This window comes from Coregonus lavaretus (genome assembly GCF_964263955.1).
Source record: "Coregonus lavaretus genome assembly, chromosome: 8".
In the NCBI taxonomy this organism is placed as follows: domain Eukaryota; kingdom Metazoa; phylum Chordata; class Actinopteri; order Salmoniformes; family Salmonidae; genus Coregonus; species Coregonus lavaretus.
Genome location: NC_139995.1, coordinates 35,350,441 through 35,375,510, shown reverse-complemented (window position 1 = coordinate 35,375,510; position 25,070 = coordinate 35,350,441). Strand labels below are relative to the sequence as shown.

The 25,070-nt window shown below is 44.1% G+C and overlaps 1 protein-coding gene across 1 annotated transcript in view; it reads left to right on the top strand.

The window, feature by feature from the left end:
* Nucleotides 1-21,341, top strand: part of LOC311134136 (arf-GAP with GTPase, ANK repeat and PH domain-containing protein 1-like) — a gene marked incomplete at its 5' end in the record, with an annotated part of 28,446 nt that extends 7,105 nt beyond the window's left edge. Inside the window, 16 exons of the mRNA XM_084167729.1 lie at nucleotides 1,327-1,412; nucleotides 1,667-1,808; nucleotides 2,095-2,229; nucleotides 2,407-2,528; nucleotides 2,752-2,916; nucleotides 11,220-11,306; nucleotides 11,583-11,687; nucleotides 12,021-12,186; nucleotides 14,169-14,291; nucleotides 14,416-14,553; nucleotides 15,001-15,060; nucleotides 15,616-15,767; nucleotides 16,074-16,164; nucleotides 16,519-16,741; nucleotides 17,047-17,392; nucleotides 17,652-21,341. Of these exons, the coding sequence (XP_084023855.1) occupies nucleotides 1,327-1,412; nucleotides 1,667-1,808; nucleotides 2,095-2,229; nucleotides 2,407-2,528; nucleotides 2,752-2,916; nucleotides 11,220-11,306; nucleotides 11,583-11,687; nucleotides 12,021-12,186; nucleotides 14,169-14,291; nucleotides 14,416-14,553; nucleotides 15,001-15,060; nucleotides 15,616-15,767; nucleotides 16,074-16,164; nucleotides 16,519-16,741; nucleotides 17,047-17,392; nucleotides 17,652-17,909 (2,399 nt within the window). The 3' untranslated portion in view covers nucleotides 17,910-21,341. The remainder of the gene's footprint in view (nucleotides 1-1,326; nucleotides 1,413-1,666; nucleotides 1,809-2,094; nucleotides 2,230-2,406; nucleotides 2,529-2,751; nucleotides 2,917-11,219; nucleotides 11,307-11,582; nucleotides 11,688-12,020; nucleotides 12,187-14,168; nucleotides 14,292-14,415; nucleotides 14,554-15,000; nucleotides 15,061-15,615; nucleotides 15,768-16,073; nucleotides 16,165-16,518; nucleotides 16,742-17,046; nucleotides 17,393-17,651) is intronic.
* Between the last annotated feature and the right edge of the window lie 3,729 nt (nucleotides 21,342-25,070).

Below are 25,070 nucleotides of genomic sequence, written 5' to 3'. Positions count from 1 at the left end.
CTCCGTCTGGTGAGAGTGATGTTGTTGTCATTGCTGTTGTCATACCGCTGGAATAGGAAATGGGTGTAGTCTTGTAAATTGAGACGTTGCATTCGGTCTTGTTTCTCCCCAATTTCGTGATATCCAATTGGTAGTTACAGTCTTGTCCCATCGTTGCAACTCCTGTACGGACTCAGGAAAGGCGAAGGTCGAGAGCCATGCGTCCTCCGAAACACGCCCCCCCCAAGCCGCACTGCTTCTTGACACACTGCTCGCTTAACCGGAAGCCAGCCGCACCAATGTGTCGGAGGAAACACTGTACAGCTGGCCACCGAAGCCAGCGTGCATGCGCCCGGCCGCCACAAGGAGGCGCTAGAGCGCAATGGGACAGGGACATCCCAGCCGGCCAAACACTCCCCTAACCTGGACGACGCTGGGCCAATTGTGAGCAGCCTCATGGGTCTCCCGGTCGCGGCCGGCAGCAACACAGCCTGGGATCGAACCCCTGATCTGTAGTGATGCCTTAGACCGCTGCGCCACTCGGGAGGCCCACTCATTGCCCCCTTTTCTACCGGGAGCTTTACCACCGGGAGAGTAGCCAAGGCGTGTGCCTTATTTGCATCAATGATTTGTTGCCGCCAAATTGGAAAAAGGTTGCTGGGCAGAGAGGTGACTCGTGAATGACCTGGACATGGTATTTATTTTCCACTAATAACAGCATTCCAACATTGCAATGAGAAAGCCTTACAATTATGTCATGTATGCTTTTGATGGGACCAAACAAATAACACTGAAAAGCTCTCAATCTCTCCAAAAATTCTTGTCCAGTCCACTTACTAGTCAGATTTTAGTCACAGAGATAATTTCGTCCCGTTTTCATCAAACCGAAATGAAAAATATTTTTTTCTGGGTCTATTTAGTCAGTTATAGTCTCGTCAATTGCCACGGGAAAAATAGGTGTTTGACTAATATCTTTGTCACTATTTTCGTTGACGAAATGAACACTGGTTTGACATCATACCGTGTACTTAAGCCTTAAGGCATTCCTGTATAGAAAATACTACTGTATCACTTTCTTTCTTTTCTTTCTTTTCTTCTTTCTTTCTTTCTTTCTTTCTTTCTTTCTTTCTTTCTTTCTTTCTTTCTTTCTTTCTTTCTTTCTTTCTTTCTTTCTTTCTTTCTTTCTTTCTTTCTTTCTTTCTTTCTTTCTTTCTTTCTTTCTTTCTTTCTTTCTTTCTTTCTTTCTTTCTTTCTTTCTTTCTTTCTTTCTTTCTTTCTTTCTTTCTTTCTTTCTTTCTTTCTTTCTTTCTTTCTTTCTTTCTTTCTTTATTTCTCTCTCTCTCTCAGGGGGCAGGTATAAGAAGGAAGTACTTGTTGAAGGCAACAGTCACATTTTGCTGATCAGGGAGGAGACAGGACCCCCGGATGCACAGGTAGGTGGAGGCTTTACTGACTACAGACTGATGAGTAGTGAGTCCCCCTTAAAGCACATGGAGTTGACAGGGGTTCACTCTGACACAGTGATATGAATGAATATGTTGGACTGTTTAACTCTTCTCACCTGTTATTTTTATGTTCTCCTCTGACAATTCTCTCTTTCACTTATTCTCTCCCCATTTGTCTCCTCTTCCGTCCCCCCACCTCCCCTCCTCTCCCCTACCCCACCCTACTCTCCCCTCCTCTCCAGATGGCTAGCTGGGTGGATGGGGTCATCCTGGTCTTCAGTCTGGAGAACGAGGCCAGTTTCCAGGAAGTGTACAGGAACTACAGCGAGCTTGGCATCCACCGTAACATCGCTGAGATCCCCTTCATAGTGGTGGGAACCCAGGGTAAGACCCCACCCATACCCACTCTCTATGACAGGGGTGTGCAAACTTTTTCAGCTTGAGACCCAAATGAGAAATCGACTGTCCTCCCGTGACCCAAATTGTCCTATAGATGCATTCTCATAACTTGATGCCCACCTCTCACATGTCCAGGGCCCACTTTGGGTCCCGACCCATAGTTTAAGAAACCCTGCTCTATATTATACTAAAGATAGCATCTGTATGTGTTTATAAAGGTTTATTAAGGTTTTCAATGGGATGTAGTTGATGTAGTTCCTCCTTCCTCCAGATAAAATCACCAGCACCAACCCTCGGGTGATAGAGGATGCCAGGGCTAGACAGCTGTGTTCAGACGTGAGGCGCTGTACCTACTACGAGACATGCGCTACCTACGGCCTCAATGTCAACCGCGTCTTCACCGAGGGTGAGGACACACACACACACACAAACACACACACTGCTCCTTGTTCTGTTGTTTCAGTACAATGTAGCTGGAATTTGAATCAATAAACCAATTTGAAATTCATCTATAGCGGCATCTAGAAAGATGACTGTCTAAGGAGAGTAATGTTTGTATTTGTCCTCTCTCTACTTACCACAGCTGCCCAGAAGATCATGGCAGTGAAGAAGCAGGCAGCTCAACTGGCCTCCTGTAAATCCCTGCCCAACTCCCCCAGTCACTCTGAAGGCTCTACCCCAGTGTCAGGAGTCTTCCCTGGGCAGGTACAGCAGCAACTCTGGCCTCTAGTCCTTCATACTGGAGATAAGACACTGGTCCAAATTAATAGGATGGTACTGTTTGACCAGATTTTTGGACCCGATTTTTCCACATATTCAGCTGTCTTTCTTTGCTCTATGTAATCTCTCTCTTTTCTCCTTTTTGCTGTCTGGCACTTTCTGTTTCTTTGTTTTTGTTTCTCTCGCTCTCTGTGTGTCTCTCTCTCAGGCCAGTAACGGTGGTCAGAGCAGTGACTACTCATCCTCCCTACCCTCCACCCCAGTGATCAGTCATAAGGAGATTGGTGGGGCAGCAGGGGGGGAGAGGCTGGGCAACGCCACCCCAGGGTCTGTCCGCAGTGCCAACCGGCGACGCACCGGCTCCCGCTTCACGGTAACATACCAACCAACCACACACACACACTTTTACTGACTTAGTTTCCTCATTGACCCATCCATAAGGTCCCCTGTGCTTTCTTTGAAATGTAATCTTCTTAGCTCTGTTCATGGATTATAGTCCATCTCTTGTGCCTTTTCCTTCACTCTCAGTCTGTATAATAGTTCTCTCTCTCTCTTTCTTTCTTTCTTTTTTTCTTTTTTTTTCTTAGGGGGTAGATCAGCTTTAATATTTCAGATAGATTGTAACTTCCATCAATGCAATTGTCTGCATCACTTCCAATCCTCCATATGGTTTTTTTCTCGCAAATATATATATATATATATATATATATATATATATATATATATATATATACAGTGAGGGAAAAAAGTATTTGATCCCCTGCTGATTTTGTAAGTTTGCCCACTGACAAAGAAATTATCAGTCTATCATTTTAATGGTAGGTTTATTTGAACAGTGAGAGACAGAATAACAACAAAAAAATCCAGAAAAACGCATGTCAAGAATGTTATAAATTGATTTGCATTTTAATGAGGGAAATAAGTATTTGACCCCCTTTCAGTCAGAAAGATTTCTGGCTCCCAGGTGTCTTTTATACAGGTAACGAGCTGAGATTAGGAGCACACTTTTAAAGGGAGTGCTCCTAATCTCAGCTTGTTACCTGTATAAAAGACACCTGTCCACAGAAGCAATCAATCAATCAGATTCCAAACTCTCCACCATGGCCAAGACCAAAGAGCTCTCCAAGGATGTCAGGGACAAGATTGTAGACCTACACAAGGCTGGAATGGGCTACAAGACCATCGCCAAGCAGCTTGGTGAGAAGGTGACAACAGTTGGTGCGATTATTCACAAATGGAAGAAACACAAAAGAACTGTCAATCTGCCTCGGCCTGGGGCTCCATGCAAGATCTCACCTTGTGGAGTTGCAATGATCATGAGAACGGTGAGGAATCAGCCCAGAACTACACAGAGAATCTTGTCAATGATCTCAAGGCAGCTGGGACCATAGTCACCAAAAAAACAATTGGTAACACACTACGCCGTGAAGGACTGAAATCCTGCAGCCCCGCAAGGTCCCCCTGCTCAAGAAAGCACATATACAGGCCCGTCTGAAGTTTGCCAATGAACATCTGAATGATTCAGAGGAGAACTGGGTGAAAGTGTTGTGGTCAGATGAGACCAAAATCGAGCTCTTTGGCATCAACTCAACTCGCCGTGTTTGGAGGAGGAGGAATGCTGCCTATGACCCCAAGAACACCATCCCCACCGTCAAACATGGAGGTGGAAACATTATGCTTTGGGGGTGTTTTTCTGCTAAGGAGACAGGACAACTTCACCGCATCAAAGGGACGATGGACGGGGCCATGCACCGTCAAATCTTGGGTGAGAACCTCCTTCCCTCAGCCAGGGCATTGAAAATGGGTCGTGGATGGGTATTCCAGCATGACAATGACCCAAAACACACGGCCAAGGCAACAAAGGAGTGGCTCAAGAAGAAGCACATTAAGGTCCTAGAGTGGCCTAGCCAGTCTCCAGACCTTAATCCCATAGAAAATCTGAGGAGGGAGCTGAAGGTTCGAGTTGCCAAACGTCAGCCTCGAAACCTTAATGACTTGGAGAAGATCTGCAAAGAGGAGTGGGACAAAATCCCTCCTGAGATGTGTGCAAACCTGGTGGCCAACTACAAGAAACGTCTGGCCTCTGTGATTGACAACAAGGGTTTTGCCACCAAGTACTAAGTCATGTTTTGCAGAGGGGTCATATACTTATTTCCCTCATTAAAATGCAAATCAATGTATAACATTTTTTATTGTTGTTATTCTGTCTCTCACTGTTCAAATATACCTACCATTAAAATTATAGACTGATCATTTCTTTGTCAGTGGGCAAACGTACAAAATCAGCAGGGGATCAAATACTTTTTTCCCTCACTGTATATACATACATACACATATACACATACATACACACACATACACACACATATATATACATACATACATATATACAGTGGAGAGAACAAATATTTGATACACTGCCGATTTTGCAGGTTTTCCTACTTACAAAGCATGTAGAGGTCTGTAATTTTTGTCATAGGTACACTTCAACTGTGAGAGACGGAATCTAAATCAAAAATCCAGAAAATCACATTGTATTATTAGACTTTCAGCTCCCTCCAAAGATGTTCTATTGGGTTGAGGTCTGGAGACTGGCTAGGCCACTCCAGGACCTTGAGATGCTTCTTACGGAGCCACTCCTTAGTTGCCCTGGCTGTGTGTTTTGGGTCGTTGTCATGCTGGAAGACCCAGCCATGACCCATCTTCAATGCTCTTATTGAGGGATGGAGGTTGTTGGCCAAGATCTCGCGATACTTGGCCCCATCCATCCTCCCCTCAATACGGTGCAGTCGTCCTGTCCCCTTTGCAGAAAAGCATCCCCAAAGAATGATGTTTCCACCTCCATGCTTCACGGTTGGGATGGTGTTCTTGGGGTTGTACTCATCCTTCTTCTTCCTCCAAACACGGCGAGTGGAGTTTAGACCAAAAAGCTCTATTTTTGTCTCATCAGACCACATGACCTTCTCCCATTCCTCCTCTGGATCATCCAGATGGTCATTGGCAAACTTCAGACGGGCCTGGACATGCGCTGGCTTGAGCAGGGGGACCTTGCGTGCGCTGGGGGACCTTGCGTGCGCAGGGGGACCTTGCGTGCTGCAGGATAATGTGCTTCTTCTTGAGCCACTCCTTTGTTGCCTTGGCCGTGTGTTTTGGGTCATTGTCATGCTGGAATACCCATCCACAACCCATTTTCAATGCCCTGGCTGAGGGAAGGAGGTTCTCACCCAAGATTTGACGGTACATGGCCCTGTCCATCGTCCCTTTGATGCGGTGAAGTTGTCCTGTCCCCTTAGCAGAAAAACACCCCCAAAGCATAATGTTTCCACCTCCATGTATGGTGGGGATGGTGTTCTTGGGGTCATAGGCAGCATTCCTCCTCCTCCAAACACGGCAAGTTGAGTTGATGCCAAAGAGTTCAATTTTGGTCTCATCCGACCACAACACTTTCACCCAGTTCTCCTCTGAATCATTCAGATGTTCATTGGCAAACTTCAGACGGGCATGTATATGTGCTTTCTTGAGCAGGGGGACCTTGCGGGCGCTGCAGGATTTCAGTCCTTCACGGCGTAGTGTGTTACCAATTGTTTTCTTGGTGACTATGGTCCCAGCTGCCTTGAGATCATTGACAAGATCCTCCCATGTAGTTTTGGGCTGATTCCTCACCGTTCTCATGATCATTGCAACTCCACGAGGTGAGATCTTGCATGGAGCCCCAGGCCGAGGGAGATTGACAGTTCTTTTGTGTTTCTTCCATTTGCGAATAATCGCACCAACTGTTGTCACCTTCTCACCAAGCTGCTTGGCGATGGTCTTGTAGCCCATTCCAGCCTTGTGTAGGTCTACAATCTTGTCCCTGACATCCTTGGAGAGCTCTTTGGTCTTGGCTATGGTGGAGAGTTTGGAATCTGGTTGATTGATTGCTTCTGTGGACAGGTGTCTTTTATACAGGTAACAAACTGAGATTAGGAGCACTCCCTTTAAGAGTGTGCTCCTAATCTCAGCTCGTTACCTGTATAAAAGACACCTGGGAGCCAGAAATCTTTCTGATTGAGAGGGGGTCAAATACTTATTTCCCTCATTAAAATGCAAATCAATTTATAACATTTTTGACATGCGTTTTTCTGGATTTTTTTGTTGTTATTCTGTCTCACACTGTTCAAATAAACCTACCATTAAAATTATAGACTGATCATTTTTTTGTCAGTGGGCAAACGTACAAAATCAGCAGGGGATCAAATACTTTTTTCCCTCACTGTATTATAGTTGTGGTATTCAATTTTGGCCTTCTTTCCAAAATCAAGTTTTGACTCCATGATATAATTGTCAGAATGATTGCTTGCATAGGCCAGCACTTGAGGGCCCGCTTCAAATACAATTGCAATTCAGACAGAATATATGCAATAAACATTCACACCCCTTGATTTTTCCAAATGTTGTTTTTACAGCCTGAATTTAAAATATATTAAATTGGGATTTTTTTGTCACTGGCCTACACACAATACCCCATAATTTCAAAGTGGAATTATGTTTTTAGAAATGTTTACAAATTAATTTAAAAAAAGAAAAGCTGAAATGTCTTGAGTCAAAAAGTATTCAACCCCTTTGTTATGGCAAGCCTAAACAAGTTCAGGAGTAAAACTGTGCTTAACAAGTCACATAATAAATTCCATGGACTCACTCTGTGTGCAATAATAGTGTTTACCATGATTTTTTAATGACAACCTCACCTCATTGATGCTTGGCAAGCATATAATCCTAAAGCAAAAGAGTACACTTTCTACTCAAACAGGCATAAATCATTCTCACAAATTGATTTAATACTATTATCTACACCTCTATTTTCTTTAATCAATATATATATTTTTTTTTACATATGAGCTTGTCTGACCTCACTGTATGTATGTGTATATATACAGTGGGGAGAACAAGTATTTGATACACTGCCGATTTTGCAGGTTTTCCTACTTGCAAAGCATGTAGAGGTCTGTAATTTTTATCATAGGTACACTTCAACTGTGAGAGACGGAATCTAAAACAAAAATCCAGAAAATCACATTGTATGATTTTTAAGTAATTCATTTGCATTTTATTGCATGACATAAGTATTTGATCACCTACCAACCAGTAAGAATTCCGGCTCTCACAGACCTGTTAGTTTTTCTTTAAGAAGCCCTCCTGTTCTCCACTCATTACCTTTATTAACTGCACCTGTTTGAACTCGTTACCTGTATAAAAGACACCTGTCCACACACTCAATCAAACAGACTCCAACCTCTCCACAATGGCCAAGACCAGAGAGCTGTGTAAGGACATCAGGGATAAAATTGTAGACCTCCACAAGGCTGGGATGGGCTACAGGACAATAGGCAAGCAGCTTGGTGAGAAGGCAACAACTGTTGGCGCAATTATTAGAAAATGGAAGAAGTTCAAGATGACGGTCAATCACCCTCGGTCTGGGGCTCCATGCAAGATCTCACCTCGTGGGGCATCAATGATCATGAGGAAGGTGAGGGATCAGCCCAGAACTACACGGCAGGACCTGGTCAATGACCTGAAGAGAGCTGGGACCACAGTCTCAAAGAAAACCATTAGTAACACACTACGCCGTCATGGATTAAAATCCTGCAGCGCACGCAAGGTTCCCCTGCTCAAGCCAGCGCATGTCCAGGCCCATCTGAAGTTTGCAAATGACCATCTGGATGATCCAGAGGAGGAATGGGAGAAGGTCATGTGGTCTGATGAGACAAAAATATAGCTTTTTGGTCTAAACTCCACTCGCCGTGTTTGGTGGAAGAAGAAGGATGAGTACAACCCCAAGAACACCATCCCAACCGTGAAGCATGGAGGTGGAAACATCATTCTTTGGGGATGCTTTTCTGCAAAGGGGACAGGACGACTGCACCGTATTGAGGGGAGGATGGATGGGGCCATGTATCGCGAGATCTTGGCCAACAACCTCCTTCCCTCAGTAAGAGCATTGAAGATGGGTCGTGGCTGGGTCTTCCAGCATGACAACGACCCAAAACACACAGCCAGGGCAACTAAGGAGTGGCTCCGTAAGAAGCATCTCAAGGTCCTGGAGTGGCCTAGCCAGTCTCCAGACCTGAACCCAATAGAAAATCTTTGGAGGGAGCTGAAAGTCCGTATTGCCCAGCGACAGCCCCGAAACCTGAAGGATCTGGAGAAGGTCTGTATGGAGGAGTGGGCCAAAATCCCTGCTGCAGTGTGTGCAAACCTGGTCAAGACCTACAGAAAACGTATGATCTCTGTAATTGCAAACAAAGGTTTCTGTACCAAATATTAAGTTCTGCTTTTCTGATGTATCAAATACTTATGTCATGCAATAAAATGCAAATTAATTACTTAAAAATCATACAATGTGATTTTCTGGATTTTTGTTTTAGATCCGTCTCTCACAGTTGAAGTGTACCTATGATAAAAATTACAGACCTCTACATGCTTTGTAAGTAGGAAAACCTGCAAAATCGGCAGTGTATCAAATACTTGTTCTCCCCACTGTATATATATATATATACAGTGAGGGGAAAAAAGTATTTGATCCCCTGCTGATTTTGTACGTTTGCCCACTGACAAAGACATGATCAGTCTATAATTTTAATGGTAGGTATATTTGAACAGTGAGAGACAGAATAACAACAACAAAATCCAGAAAAATGCATGACAAAAATGTTATGAATTGATTTGCATTTTAATGAGGGAAATAAGTATTTGACCCCTCTGCAAAACATGACTTAGTACTTGGTGGCAAAACCCTTGTTGGCAATCACAGAGGTCAGATGTTTCTTGTAGTTGGCCACCAGGTTTGCACACATCTCAGGAGGGATTTTGTCCCACTCCTCTTTGCAGATCTTCTACAAGTCATTAAGGTTTCGAGGCTGACATTTGGCAACTCGAACCTTCAGCTCCCTCCACAGATTTTCTATGGGATTAAGGTCTGGAGACTGGCTAGGCCACTCTAGGACCTTAATGTGCTTCTTCTTGAGCCACTCCTTTGTTGCCTTGGCCGTGTGTTTTGGGTCATTGTCATGCTGGAATACCCATCCACAACCCATTTTCAATGCCCTGGCTGAGGGAAGGAGGTTCTCACCCAAGATTTGACGGTACATTTCCCCGTCCATCGTCCTTTTGATGCAGTGAAGTTGTCCCGTCCCCTTAGCAGAAAAACACCCCCAAAGCTTAATGCTCCCACCTCCATGTTTGACGGTGGGGATGGTGTTCTTGGGGTCATAGGCAGCATTCCTCGTCCTCCAAACACGGCGAGTTGAGTTGATGGCAAAGAGCTCGATTTTGGTCTCATCTGACCACAACACTTTCACCCAGTTCTCCTCTAAATCATTCAGATGTTCATTGGCAAACTTCAGACGGGCCTGTATATGTGCTTTCTTGAGCAGGGGGACCTTGCGGGTGCTGCATGATTTCAGTCCTTCACGGCGTAGTGTGTTACCAATTGTTTTCTTGGTGACTATGGTCCCAGCTGCCTTGAGATCATTGACAAGATCCTCCCGTGTAGTTATGGGCTGATTCCTCACCGTTCTCATGATCATTGCAACTCCACGAGGTGAGATCTTGCATGGAGCCCCAGGCCGAGGGAGATTGACAGTTATTTTGTGTTTCTTCCATTTGCGAATAATCGCACCAACTGTTGTCACCTTCTCACCAAGCTGCTTGGCGATGGTCTTGTAGCCCATTCCAGCCTTGTGTAGGTCTACAATCTTGTCCCTGACATCCTTGGAAAGCTTTTTGGTCTTGGCCATGGTGGAGAGTTTGGAATCTGATTGATTGCTTCTGTGGACAGGTGTCTTTTTATACAGGTAACAAACTGAGATTAGGAATACTCCCTTTAAGAGTGTGCTCCTAATCTCAGCTCATTACCTGTATAAAAGACACCTGGGAGCCAGAAATCTTTCTTATTGAGAGGGTGTCAAATACTTATTTCCCTCATTAATATGCAAATCAATTTATAACATTTTTCACATGCGTTTGTCAGGATTTTTGTTGTTGTTTTTCTGTCTCGCACTATTCAAATAAACCTACCATTAAAATTATAGACCGATCATGTCTTTGTCAGTGGGCAAACGTACAAAATCAGCAGGGGATCAAATACTTTTTTCCCTCACTGTATATATACATCCATACACACACATCCTTTTTAAAATTATATTTCCCTTCATTACTTTCCAACCCCACCACCCCTTCCCCAATTGGAGTAAACTAGTGAACAACAACGCTTAGGCCTCTACTTCCAGCCCATACATACTATTTACATTTTATGGACACAGTCAAATTCTACAATAATTATATTTTGATTGGTTTTACTCCTGAACTTCCTCCGATCATTTTCATGATGTCCATCTGGTTTCTTTCTTTCTTTCTTTCTTTCTTTCTTTCTTTCTTTTCTTTCTTTCTTTCTTTCTTTCTTTCTTTCTTTCTTTCTTTCTTTCTTTCTTTCTTTCTTTCTTTCTTTCTTTCTTTCTTTCTTTCTTTCTTTCTTTCTTTCTTTCTTTCTTTCTTTCTTTCTTTCTTTCTTTCTTTCTTTCTTTCTTTCTTTCTCTCTTTCTCTCTTTCTCTCTTTCTCTCTCTTTCTCTCTTTCTCTCTTTCTCTCTTTCTCTCTTTACCTGTTTATTCTTGTTGTTTGTCTTGTGCCATGTCTGCAGGGCCGTAGGGGTAGTGACTCAGAGAGGAGGAGTACAGACGGTAAGACAGGAGACCTGGGCAGTGGACGCTCCATTCCCATCAAACAGGTAGGTGACAGACAGTACATCCTGTAGGAGCTGGATGCTCCCCTCTGTAGAGAGGAACTCACAGTAATCTATAGGAGCTCACCACAGACAATGAACTAACATCATGGAGCTAGGAGAGGGATTTGACTTACCTTTGAGAATTTTGTTGAGGAGGATTTTGTGGAAGCCTGCTAGGCTCTTTTGGCATAAGGACGAAGGATAATAAAGAACAGATAAAGAATGTGTCTTATCCTGGTCTCCTCTCCTCTATCCCTCATCCCTGTCTCCCTCCACCAGAGTATCCTGCTGAAGCGCAGTGGGAACTCCATCAACAAGGAATGGAAGAAGAAATACGTCACGCTGTCCAACAACGGCATGCTCTCCTATCACTCCAGCGTCAACGTGAGTCAATGCACTGACACAAAGTGCTACACTATATTCCAGCTGTTTGTAATGACACACATAAAGAGCTGATCAGGGACATACATTTATGATAGAGCTTCCACATGACCTGACAGGAAAAACCTCTGGCTCTATGACAAAGACTTTGGAGTATGGTTGGATATTGAATCCCATTGAATCTCAGAGTTGGCTACAGTGTTATAGTTTGTGTAACCTGCTGAACCTGATGAACACTGTATTGAATCTCAGAATGGGTTTGGACCATGCTACAGTGCCACTATATATGTTAGAAATATCTGCTTTAATGGTTGGCCTTTCCCCCTGACCTGGCAGGATTACGTGCAGAACGCCCATGGGAAAGAGATGGACCTGCTGAGGGTGACTGTGAAGGTGCCAGGGAAACGCCCGCCCCGCGCTGGTGCCGTCCCTTCCTGTGGCCCTCCGCCCGGCCTCAACGGCATGGTCAAAGATGTCCAGGGGCCTGACGGGGCCAGCGCGGGTGAGAGGGGCTCAAATAGGGGTGTGCCGACATGGCCATACTCGTATTTGTAATTGTATCTGTAAATTTACAGTTGATAGTCGGATCTGAGGATATTCGTGATCGGAAAAAACGTAAGTGTTTTAATATGCCTAAATAGATGTTGGCAAAATACTCACTGCAAAAAAGCTGCAGATTAGGAGCAACACGCGGAAGAGGTGTGTGTGTGTGTAGTCCCGTTTAGCTCAGTTGGTAGAGCATGGTGCTTGCAGCGTCAGGGTTGTGGGTTGGATTCCCATGGGGGACCAGTATGAAAAAAGTATTAAAATGTATGCACAAAATGTCACTCTGGATAAGTGTCTGTTAAATGACTAAAATGTAAATGTAAAATGTGTCTTTGTGTGTGTCCTCAACTTGCAGCGAGCAGCCAAGTTTGCTGTCACTCAGTCAGAATGCGCATCAGTGTTTCATATTTTTTCCCTACTCTTGCCCCGCTTGTTAGATATTATGCACATTAATAGCTTGATAGCAAACGTCCTGGCCATGTGATTTATTATAGTAGCAGGCAGCAGCAATCTAAATGATCAGACCGAAAACATGCAAGGAAATCTGATTGGGTGGAATTATGAAGGGAGTGGACGGAGAAATACAATTTCACTCTATCCAATCAGAGCAGCAGGATCAACGTACAGCCCTCCCTTCTCTTTACAGCCAGCCAGTTGAGTTATTTAGACCACGTAGAACCTTGTACATGACTGACTAGCATGAGAAAGATGCATGCTGGCATTTGAAAATTACTTTTTTTTCCGATCACGGATAATTACAAAAAACACTTATAATCGTATCTAGAAAATTGCCCATATCCGTTACGATACTCGTTTTGTCCGACCACTCGGCACATCCCTAGGCTCCACAAGGACAGCCAATCTCTCTCTTTATCCCTTTTTCTCTCCCCTTCTATTTCTCCTTCTCTCTGAACCTAATCTAGTGCATACTCTCTCTAGCCATCTTGGTGTCTCATTGTTTTGCCATCATTCTCCCTGTAACGTATTATTTTTCAAACCTTTCTTTCATCCATCTCTCTCATTGCACTTACAGTGCCTTTGGAAAGTATTCAGACCCCTTGACTTTTTCCACATTTTTGCCTTATTCTAAAATTTATTAAATAAAACATTTTCCTCAGCAATCTACACACAATACCCATTAAGCATGGTGGTGGCAGCATCATGCTGTGGGGATGTTTTTCAGTGGCAGGGACTGGGAGACTAGTCAGGTACGAGGCAAAGATGAACGGAGGAAATTACAGAGAGATCCTTGATGAAAACCTGCTCCAGAGTGCTCAGGAACTCAGACTGGGGTGAAGGTTCACCTTCCAACAGGACAATGACCCTAAGCACACAGCCAAGACAACGCAGAAGTGGCTTTGGGACAAGTCTCTGAATGTCCTTGAGTGGCCCAGCCAAAACCTGGACTTGAACCCGATCAAACATCTCTGGAGAGACCTGGAAATAGCTGTGCAGCAACGCTCCCCATCCAACCTGACAGCGCTTGAGAGGATCTGCAGAGAAGAATGGGAGAAACTCCCCAAATACAGGTGTGCCAAGCGTCATACCCAAGAAGACTCGATGCTGTAATCGCTGCCAAAGGTGCTTCAAAAAGTACTGAGTAAAGGGTCTGAATACTTATGTAAATGTATTATTTCAGTTTTATTTATTTATTATAAATTAACAAACATTTCTAAAAACCAGTTTTTGCTTTGTCATTGTGGGATATTGTGTGTAATCAATTTTAGAATAAGGCTGTAACTTAACAAAATGTAGAAAAAGTCAAGGGGTCTGAATACTTTCCGAAGGCACTGTATGTCATAGAACAGAAATAATAACTTGACAACTTTTTTTGTGATCTACATTACAATATCTATACATTATTTGCTTTGATCACTGAATTGTCATGAGTGTCTTTATGTAATATCTCTTTGAAATGTGATGCTCTCTCCACCAAAGTCCCTGGTAGTGGTAGTACCCTCCTGCCAGTAGAGGAGGGGGCGGGAGGAGGGTTGTCTCCTGGGGGGAACAGAGGGGTGCAGCGCTGCCCCTCTACTCTCTCTAACAAGGCCCAAAGCGTGGGTACGTACAACACTCTGGTCCTCTGTGGACTTATCTTATTTGAGTCATTGTGGATATGAGTTATTTTTGTACTATTATACCATATGGCACAAACTTATTTCCTGTGGTTGTGTGACTGTGGCAGACTCTGCCATCGAGGGGGTGTCCAGCCCCTCCTCCTCTAAAGATACAGGCCCCGCCTCCCCAATGGTTGACAGGAAGAAGCATCGCAGGAAGAAGAGCATGAACCAGAAAGGAGACATAGCCATTGGCCAAGCAGATGGTAAGCTTCCAACACAGTGTATACAGGGTTTAGTGAGGTGAAACATTCAGAACATTGCAGATATAAATGTATGATATTCAATAAAATGTATGTGAGATCAGATGATCCCTACTCATGACAGATAATCATATCTGTTCTACACATTACATTTCTATCTGAACACTGCACATTAAATTCTGCCACCGTATAGACTTTGGATGAGGAAAAACTTCATTTGAGAGTGAATCAGAAAGAGGTCAATACTGAACAGATGTATAAAGAAAAAGCTTAGTCTCATCTCAGTCTTTGCCCTGCTGCTAGAATTTCTACTTATTCTCTCCAAAATATCAGCCTTTATCACTTTGATCTATTGTCTCTCCCTCTCATTTCCTCCTGTGCTCCTTTATTCTCTCTCTCTCTCTCTCTGCTTCCCTGGGATGTCTGATCTGCTAATCTCTTACCCTGTAGCAAAGCGCAAAATGTGGAAACTAAAAAGCTTTGGTAGCTTAAGAAACATAAACAAGACAGGTAATGAGGAACTCTCTGTCTGTCTGTCTGTCTGTCTGTCTGTCTGTCAGCCCTGTTTGTCTGTCTGTTTCTGTCTGTCTGTCTGCCTGCCTGCCTGTCAGCCATGCTTTTCATCCTGTCTGTCTTGTCTGACTGTCTGCTTTTCTGTTTGTCAATTTTTCTGTCACTGTGTCTGCTTTTATTGAGCAGCCTCTTGAGCCTGTCTCTAAGATAAAGCACCTACTGTATCTCCATTCATTAAAAGATTTCTCTCCATATACTCCATACATCTTCATTTGTCCACCATGACAGCAATGCAATATTGCATGCCGATGTCTACTTAGCAGGTACTTGTTGTTTGGAGATCCACCACCAATCATCATTGTGATGGAGGAAGTAACCCTCTGAACCCACTGTGTGGTACTTTGTCATAAGTTTATCCTGCATGTGACGTGATTGGACCCAATGTTGTTTTCCTGGTCAGGTCGCATGGTCAGGGAAAAACTCAGGGCCCTATTTATCATGATTTGACTGTCTCTAATACAAGCCTGTGTACTATATGTGTTCTGTTATCAGACGAGGATAACTTTGACTTTCTGATCGTGTCGAGCACGGGCCAGACGTGGCACTTCGAGGCCCAGAGTGTGGAGGAGAGGGACTCCTGGGTGACAGCCATCGAAAGCCAGATCCTGGCCAGCCTGCAGCTGTGTGAGAGCAGCAAGAACAAGGCAAGGATGCAGACGTACACACACACACACGTACACGCAGACACACACACACACGTACACGCAGACACACACACACACACGTACACACACACACACACGTACACACACACACACACACACACGTACACACACACACACACGTACACGCAGACACACACAAAGACACACAAACACACATGCACACACACACAAACACACACACAAACACACACGCATACATGCACGCACACACACACACTGTGGAAAAAGTGTTTGTGTTGGAAACCAGCCGTTACTGAGGAGACTAATTGTGCGTGTGTTCCACAGGCTCGTAAGAACAGCCAGAGTGAAGCTGTGGCACTGCAGGCTATCCGTAACGCCAAGGGCAACAGCCTCTGTGTGGACTGTGAAGCACCTAGTAAGTCATTTATTACGGATGGTTGTGTCTCTCTGTGCTGCTCTCTTAATATCTCTCTATTCTCTTTCTCTTTCCTTTCGTGCTCTGTTGCTTTTTCTGCTTTCTTGGTTTGTCATCCATCTTACTGATGTCATTGAGCTTGGTTTTCAGTGTGGGTGGAACCCCCTCCGTTCTCCATATCCTTCCACTCTTTCTCCCATATAAATCCTACCCAGAATAAAGCTGTATTGTAATACCGGTACTCTAATCCCATCTCTGTATTTCCTCTCTGTTAATCCTATGCATGCACTGTACTGTACACGGTTTAGTCTATTATATAGTCTGATCCCAGACCTGCTGTCACTCCTCTTTCAGACCCAACGTGGGCCAGTCTGAACTTGGGGGCTCTGATCTGCATTGAGTGTTCAGGGATCCACAGGAACCTGGGCACCCACCTGTCCCGTGTCCGCTCTCTGGACCTGGACGACCTGCCCAGAGAACTCACCCTGGTGCTGGGCGCCATCGGCAACCACCTGGCCAACAGCATCTGGGAGGGACGCACGCTGGGCCGTCGAAAACCCACGCCCGACGCCACCCGGTGAGGACTGGGGGACAGGGGAGAGAGACACTGAGGGACAGAGTATAGGACACATAATGTGTGAATAAGTGGCAAGTTGCTGGACTGCAGTTGCAGTATTAGTTGTAGTTGTTGATGTTGTAGTTGTTGTTGTTGAAGAGGAGGCAGTTGCATTGACAGAAGTGTTAGAGCTAGTAGTAGAAATAGGAAATGTGAAGATGTCTGACTACATACACATGCCTGTATTCACACTCTCTGTTCCCTTGGTAACCGTGTCTCTGTAACTGTGTCTGTGTGTCTCTGTAACCATGTGTGTCTGGTCCCAGAGAGGAGCGGGAGTCATGGATCCGGGCCAAGTACGAGCAGAGGTTGTTTGTGGCTCTGCTGGCCCTGCCCTCCCTCTCCCCCAGCCAGGGGTTAGAGGTCAACACACTCTCAGCCAGTCTTCTGGCGGCCGTGATGGAGAGGGACCTCCCCCGCCTGCTCCTCCTCCTGGCCCACAGCAACAAGGATGACATCAATGCCCCCCTTCCCCCAGGGGGTCACCTCTCTCCACACCCCCCTGCTGCCTCCCCCAGCTCTCCCCTGGGGGGCTCCCCCCTGCTGCCTTGCTCCGCGCTGCACGCCGCCTGCCAGCTCGGCGACGTGGTCATGACCCAGCTGCTGGTCTGGGTGAGAGAACGTCCCTCCTCATCTCTTCATCCTGCTTTTACATTTTTTTGTCTTCCATTCTGGGTTTGAGGCATCATGACGTCATGCCACTACAGTCAAAGAATGGCAGAAATAACTTACATAATGTAGTGGGGTGGGAATCACACTGAAGTGACACTTGACCAAAAACAGCTATACATGTGTTTTTTTTATCCACTACGAATTTCAACTGAATCTTATTGCCCTCTCTCATTCTCCCCCTCTCTCTCCCTGGTCGCAGTATGGCAGTGATGTGAGGTGTCGGGACGCCCAGGGGCAGACAGCCCTCACGTTCGCACGTTATGCTGGCAGTCAGGAGTGTGCCGACATCCTCCTGCAGTACGGCTGCCCCAACGAGCCCGCCCCCTCGGTTGCCACGACACCAAGCCTCTCTGTTGCCACGACACCAAGCCTCTCGGTTGCCACAACACCCAGCCTTTCCCGCAAGAGCAGCGCCGGCAGCCTCAGTCGCAGCAGCTCCAGAAGAGCAGTGTCTTAATGGGACAGGGGTTAGAGAACACTGTGTGTGTCTCTGTGTGTGTGTGTGTGCGTGTAAGAGAGAGAGGTGGGTATGTGTTGTTTGGGTGGATGTGTGTGTCAGTGTGTGTTAGAATATTGGTGTGTGTGAGGTTGTGTGGGTGGTGCATGTGTGTTTGTAAGCATATGTATGCCAGGGTGGCACTAGTTGAAGGGGGAGGCTGTGTGCTCACAGTGTCCTCTAAAAAGGAACTCATAAAGTCACACCAGGATGTAGTCACAGACCAAAAGGACTGAATGGACAAGCAGCCAATACTGTCACCACCGAGAAGGCAGAGTTCACTCTTACCTGGCTCTGTGTGTGTGTGTGTGTGTGCGAGTGAGAGAATCTACTCAGTGGCTACCTTGTCCCCACTATGAAGCTGATGATCGACTCTTCCAGGTGGGAACTTTGACCTGCCAAAAGCTGTGCTACTGCTACACCACCCCCCCCGTGCACGGCACCTTAGTAACACACAGACAGAAAGACAAAGGGATAATGTAATGACAAGCGCTGGGGCCAAAATGGTGGCCCGTGCTGTATGCTGACTTGGGTTCATGCCCAATCACATCTCTCAAACCACAGGGCTGGGAGAGGAAAATGAACCAGAGGTACAGAACTGCAATAATTGAATTACCAGTGTGAGACAATGGATTTGTCGCTCTTTCTCACACTACTGTACCTCTAGGTGCTTGGAATCCCATGATAACAGACTACAAAATGAAAACGGGAAGATGGTTTCCGTTCTCGGTGGCAGAGAATGTCAGTTTAAAATTCAATATAAACATTTCGATGGTTAGGTTGACGTGAAGTGGAACAGGTTAACTCAAAATGCAGCTAAATCTATGAAGATGCTACATTATGATAAAAGGAGTATGAGGGGGCTCATTGAATCCTCTGAATGGCATTGTACTTACTCATACAGAAACTAAACAGTGGAGCCAAGACCAACACCAATTGCTAGTTACTGAACATTGCTCAGCTGAGGTCAAATTCAAAATAAATACTGTCCGACAGATATAGGATTTGTATTTTAAGAATTTAGATCAAAATAATAATTGTATAGAAAGACATATATTAAATTGATATTATTACTTTACTTGTCATAGTCATCAATATTGAGAAGTACTTCATGTTCAAGAATGTTATTGTATGTTCTGAAGTTTGTATGGTAGGTTCTTGTTTGTAATACACAGGGGTTACTCTTAGCTGTTGAGAGATTCAAAACTGTGACAGATTTTGTGATTTATTTTATTTGGCAGTCATGTGAAAAAGTAAGTACACCCCCTTGGACACATGGATATTTGAGCTAAATTCCAACCACATTAATTCATAAAGGTAATCCAATTGAACAAATCACACACAAAAAAAATGTTACTTTGAAAATGTTATGCAATTAAAATAAACAAAAATGCAATTTCCTTATGCGGAAAATATTAGTACACCGCTACCTTTACCATCACATAAAATGGCAAAAATTTGAATCAGGTGCACCAAAACAGGTGAAAATCATTAGAGAGTAACTTGGGAGGGTCCAGCCTTCCATAAAGATTAGAAACTTGGTCTGGTTTGGTCTTAACAATATGGGTGTGTGGTAACACAGCATGCCAAGATCAAACGACCTATCCGAGGCCCTCAGAAGAAAGATTATTGATGCCTATGAGTCTGGGAGGGGTTACAAATCCATTTCCAAGCAATTCGAAATACATAATTCTACTGTCCGACAGATCATCTACAAATGGAGAAAATTCAAGACCAATGGCAATCTACGTAGGCCAGGTCGTCCAACCAAATTCAGCCCAAGAGCTGGGCGAAAGATGCTCATAGAAGTCTCTAAGAAGCCCAGAGTAACATCAAGGGATCTACAGGCCTCTCTTGCCACAATCAATGTTGAAGTGCATGAGTCAACTGTCAGAAAGAGACTGCATAAACTTGGCCTACATGGGAGGTCAGGAAGGAAGAAGCCTCTGCTCTCAAAAAAGAATATGACACGACTGACGTTTGCCAGACAACACCTGGGTAAAGACCAAAACTACTGGAACAATGTGCTCTGGACAGATGAGTCAAAGGTGTAGTTGTTTGGCCCCAATGCCAGACGCCATGTTTGGTGAAAACGAAACACTGCCTTTGAACAGAAAAACCTCATACCAACCGTAAAGCATGGAGGCGGTGGCATTATGGTTTGGGGCTGCTTTGCTGCCTCAGGACCAACTTGCCATCATTGAGTCAACCATGAATTCCATATTGTACCAGATAATTCTTGAGGAGAATGTGAGGCCATATGTCAAAAAGCTGAAGCTGAACCGAACATGGATCTTGCAACAGGACAATGATCCAAAACACACAAGCAACGCTACAACAGAATGGCTCAGAAATAAGAAATGGAGGGTTATGGAATGGCCGAGTCAAAGCCCAGATCTCAATCCTGTCGAAATGCTGTGGGGGGACTTGAAGCGGGCCGTGCATGCAAGAAAGCCCTCGAACATGACAGTTGAAGTAGTACTGTAAAGAAGAGTGGGCAAATTGCAGAATTGCATTTCTGTTGTTTTTTTATTAATAAATGATTGCAAAGTATAATCTTTCAGTGTAATTTGTTAAATTAGGTTACCTTTATCTGTCAAAAGTGTTGAAGTGAAGATTACATATCCATCTGTCCAAATATGTACAAAAAAAGACAACTTTCCAGGGAGTGTACTTACTTTTTCACATGACTGTATCTCCATGACATCACTTTGAGATCCAAGATGTAGACTTGTAATGTGTGTGCATAATGTGTGTTTCAGAAATGAGAAAAATTGATATACTGTGTAGTCGTATGAAAGAATAGAGAGAGAGAGAGAGACACCCACTAGTGCAGTTGCTCTATGTCCTATTTTAGCTGAACAGATGAAATGCCTTCAGTTTGATTGAATGTATTGCAAATATTGGGAATGTTTTGGTGAACTGCCACCTCCAAAAGAAAAAGGGGTTCAAAACCAAAAGTCACAGACGTCATTCGATTATCATTCCAACTGTACAAAAGGATAATTAGTAAGATAAATCATTGGCCTTGTGCTGAAAATGAAAAGTTAGCTAGTGGCCACATTAGAGACTATCATAACACCACAAGGAACATGTTGCTTGAATATTGGGACTTACAAATCTACTGTAGTATGATCATACCGCTAGTCTTTTTTAAAAAATGAAAATGAAAATCTCCAATGACTTTGTGTCTGTAAATTGTGTAAGCTTCTCTCTTTTTTTTGCAGTGTTTTTCTACTCATGTACATGATTCATGGCTCATTCAAGTTAGCTGTCAATACAATTACTGTCCAACCTGTGGTGTTTTATTTATAGATTTGGGGGTATTTCATATTAATGTGAAACTTTTATCTGCTTAAAAAAAAAGAAGGAAATAGAAAACAACACCATACAACAAAGCAACAGAATAAAAAGTTCATAATATGTTTCTGGGTATTTTGTCATTTGAATGAATTGACATGAAGGGTTAAAGAAAGCTCAGGCATGGATCTGTCTCTGTACATGTATAGTGTTTTGCTATGCAAGGTTGTGTGTGTGTGTGTGTGTGTGTGGTAAATGAACAAGTGAACCTGAAACACTCATTTCCAGTGTCAGCCATGGGGAGGCAGCATGAGAAGGCAGAATATAATCATTCAAGAATTCTGTAGTTTCAGCTCAGGCCAAGCAACAGAAACCTGCTAATGAATCCTGGTTTCGTCCCAAATAGCACCCTATTCCCAATGTAGTGCACTACTTTTGGGCAATAGGGTGCCACTTGGGATGCGACCCGATTCCTCAGAGCAGAAAGATGTCAGCATAGCCAGGTAGTGACAACCTGATCTGTACCAAAACTATTGACAGTTAAGAGTTGTCATCTTTTTTTTATTGTGGTTGTGACAAAAATATACGGGCAGCATGACATTCATTTTGAGGTTAATAACTTGTTTGTTCATATATGAAGAAGACACGAAGGTTGTGACCCATAACCAACCAAACATTTCAGAGTAAAGAGGACAGTAATTGGATATTTGATATATCCATATCCTGAAGCTGGTTTATCGCTCATGTTCAGTAGCTTGTTCATATACATTTTAGTCATTTAGCAGACACTCTTATCCAGAGCAACTTACAGTTAGTGAGTGCATACGTTATTTATTTTTTCATACTAGCACCCCGTGCGAATCGAACCCACAACCCTGGCATTGCAAGCGCCATTTTACCAACTGAGCTAGACAGGGCCATAGTGTTATTGAAGAGATTATAGTAGTAGGTTTTACGATTTTACAACAAAACAACGTAAGAAAAAACAATCTGAATAAAAGACTAATAAGGTAATAATAATATTAATTTACAGGTAATTTTGACAATAATCAAATCAAACTTTACAAAATGTAGAATTAGTCACCACTCTCTTGATCTGTGCTTAAGCCTGTCTCTGCATTCCTCGACATCAGTGTTTATGGACACAGGACATGGACGATATTCCGTTCCTGGAAATGTCATGCCACTGGGCATGAAATGAAAAGACATCAAGAATGGCAAAGGGACATTACACCACATTAGTTTTTGTTACTGCTCAACAATGGGTTAAGACTCCACATCCGATTGGCTGGTGCAGGCGTCACTCAACTCCTTTGCCTTCTCATTGGCCGCTGCCCTCCCTTTACGTTGACGTGATTCTCGTCCCTTCCCCTGGCGACAGCCTCGCTGGGCAGGTGGCGAGCCAAGTCGGCGATGAGGTTGCCACAGAAACTCCTACTGAGGAAGTTGTAGAGGATGGGGTTGGCCAGGCAGTGGAACAGTGACAGGGCCTGGACCACCGTTTGGCAGCTCAGCACCTTCGGGTTCAGCTAGTCCACCAGCAGCAGCGGCAAGACAATGTGGAAGGGCAGCCAGCACAGCACAAACAATAGGGAGAACCAGCCACAGCTCCCCCCACTCCTTTCCCTGCACCGGCCCCTCAGGGCTGGCCCACACCGCCCGCAGGTTCAGCATGTTAAAGGTCATGATGATGGCCGCCGGGCCCAGGAACTAGAAGATCAGGTAGAGGAAGGTAGAGGAAGGTGTGGGAAGCATACCAGTCCACGAAATTGTGCTGCGGATAGATGTAGCAGCCCAGCTCGTCCCACTCCAGCAGCGTCACATGGGCGTTATCCAGCAGGTAATGACATCATAATGTATTTGTTTTGTGTGTCTATATACAGTATCTTTATTAGATTTTCATGTTACCACCACAGCTCTCTCTGCTGGGATCTCTTGATTGGGCCAATACTGACTGTGAATTTATAATTATGCCCACCTCTGTGGTATTGTTCAGTTGGCATTGATTGCCATTGCCTTGCACGCTGAAGAAGGGCTCATACCCGAAACGTTTGTGCGGCAATAAAAGCATGTCAAGCAGTGCTGTCCTATTTATGTTCTTTGCATTATCCAGCAGTCCTAAAACCACAGACAGGACCCAGAGGAATGTAGTGTATTAGGATTATGTCTTTGTTAATGGTTTTTAAGTGGAACTGAAAGAATGTTGATTTTAGTATCAAGAGGGAATGTTTTAGTGTAACGCCACATACAACAGACAGGAAGTGTGTTGTAGACAGGGGATTGGACAGTAGAGGGAGCCACCCACATCTTGGGGAGATTATATATACTGGGGGAAAAACGAAGGAGAGGGCAGAGCGGCCATTGCAATCTGAGGCGTCGCTCTCCGGGTGGGCATGTCACCTGTAACTCATGCTGAAAGCTTGTGATATGAATAAACGTATGATCAAGGTTCAGTATGAGCGGACTCCTTTGTTTATCAGCAATAATTGCCAGCATTCACCCGATACGACAAATGGCGCCCAATGTGGGGCTGGTCTGCAAATCTTCTTTGTTGCATTCGTTGCCGCCAAGCTAACTCGTTCTGAAGTCATGGCCAGACAAGGGTGAGTTTTCCTCACAGCTTTGGAAGTTGTTAGTTTGGATGCTATGTGATTGTACACTGGAGGGATGTACCATTAGGACCGAAATGTGCCTCGTGTGGCGTTATTGCTGAGAACGGGGGGTCTGGCTAATCATTATGAAATTTTTTAAAACAGCGCAAAACGGGAGAGAGCCTATACATTTGCTATAGAGATGTGTTGCTTGAATAGTAAGTCAAGAACAATCGGGGCCAGGATATGTATACAAGTTAGGACATTGCAGGATTTGATAAGCCCTCGGAACAAACGAGGCGACCATAGGGTGGGCCATGAAATCCTGGTAACGCGTTAGGGGTTTCAGGTGTGTTCTGGGGACACGAGTTTTGGAATATAAATTCTATTGATGTTACATCTCAGCTGGTGGTTGACGAAGCATTTGTCTGGAGTAGCCTCTCATAAAATATCCATACTCACGGCAGCCTAAAGTTATAAGGAAAAAGGAAAAAGTAATTAAAGACGCAATGTCGGGTACATTGTTTTTTATGCTACATGGTGCATACAGGCTAAGGCTAAATGCTAATATGCTGCATGATAACATGTGACCGTAGAGGTCCACTGCGATGGGATAAAGCCTCTTAAATTATGTTTGTGTGTGTGTGTAATTCAGGTTCTATGTTTTGTGAGCGCTGTTAAATGTTGTTGACTATGAGGGGAAAACGGAGGTACAGCAGGACTGTTAAACTCCCTTCCACGGTGAAAAAGTATTTTTGAATGTATCGCGCATGCGTGGGATTTTACTAAACTACAACACATCTGTTACACTGCAGGGGGAGACAGAGACACAGAAGAGGGAAAAAAGAGGAGAGATTTTAACACGAATCTTCTAGGTTTAAAGCGGCTGTTGTTTGAAAATGAAACTATTTGTTGGGATGTAGTGAATTTATAAATTAGATATATGTTGACGGATTATAATGAATTAAATTAAATGACGGATTAAAATAAAATAAAAATGTTTTTGAGCGATCTATTTAGTCCTGAGTTAGAGCGAATGTGAGTGGGGGAATATTGAATATGGTTGAAGTAACTCAGTATTGCATTAACTACTAAAATATTTTCCTGTGTCTCTGTTCTTTTGTCATATGAGAGGAGCAATAGGACGATACGACAGGAGAGAGAGAGAGAAAGAGAGGGGGTGCTGACGTACACGTCACGTGACGCGACAGAGGATCAAGTCAAAAAGGTT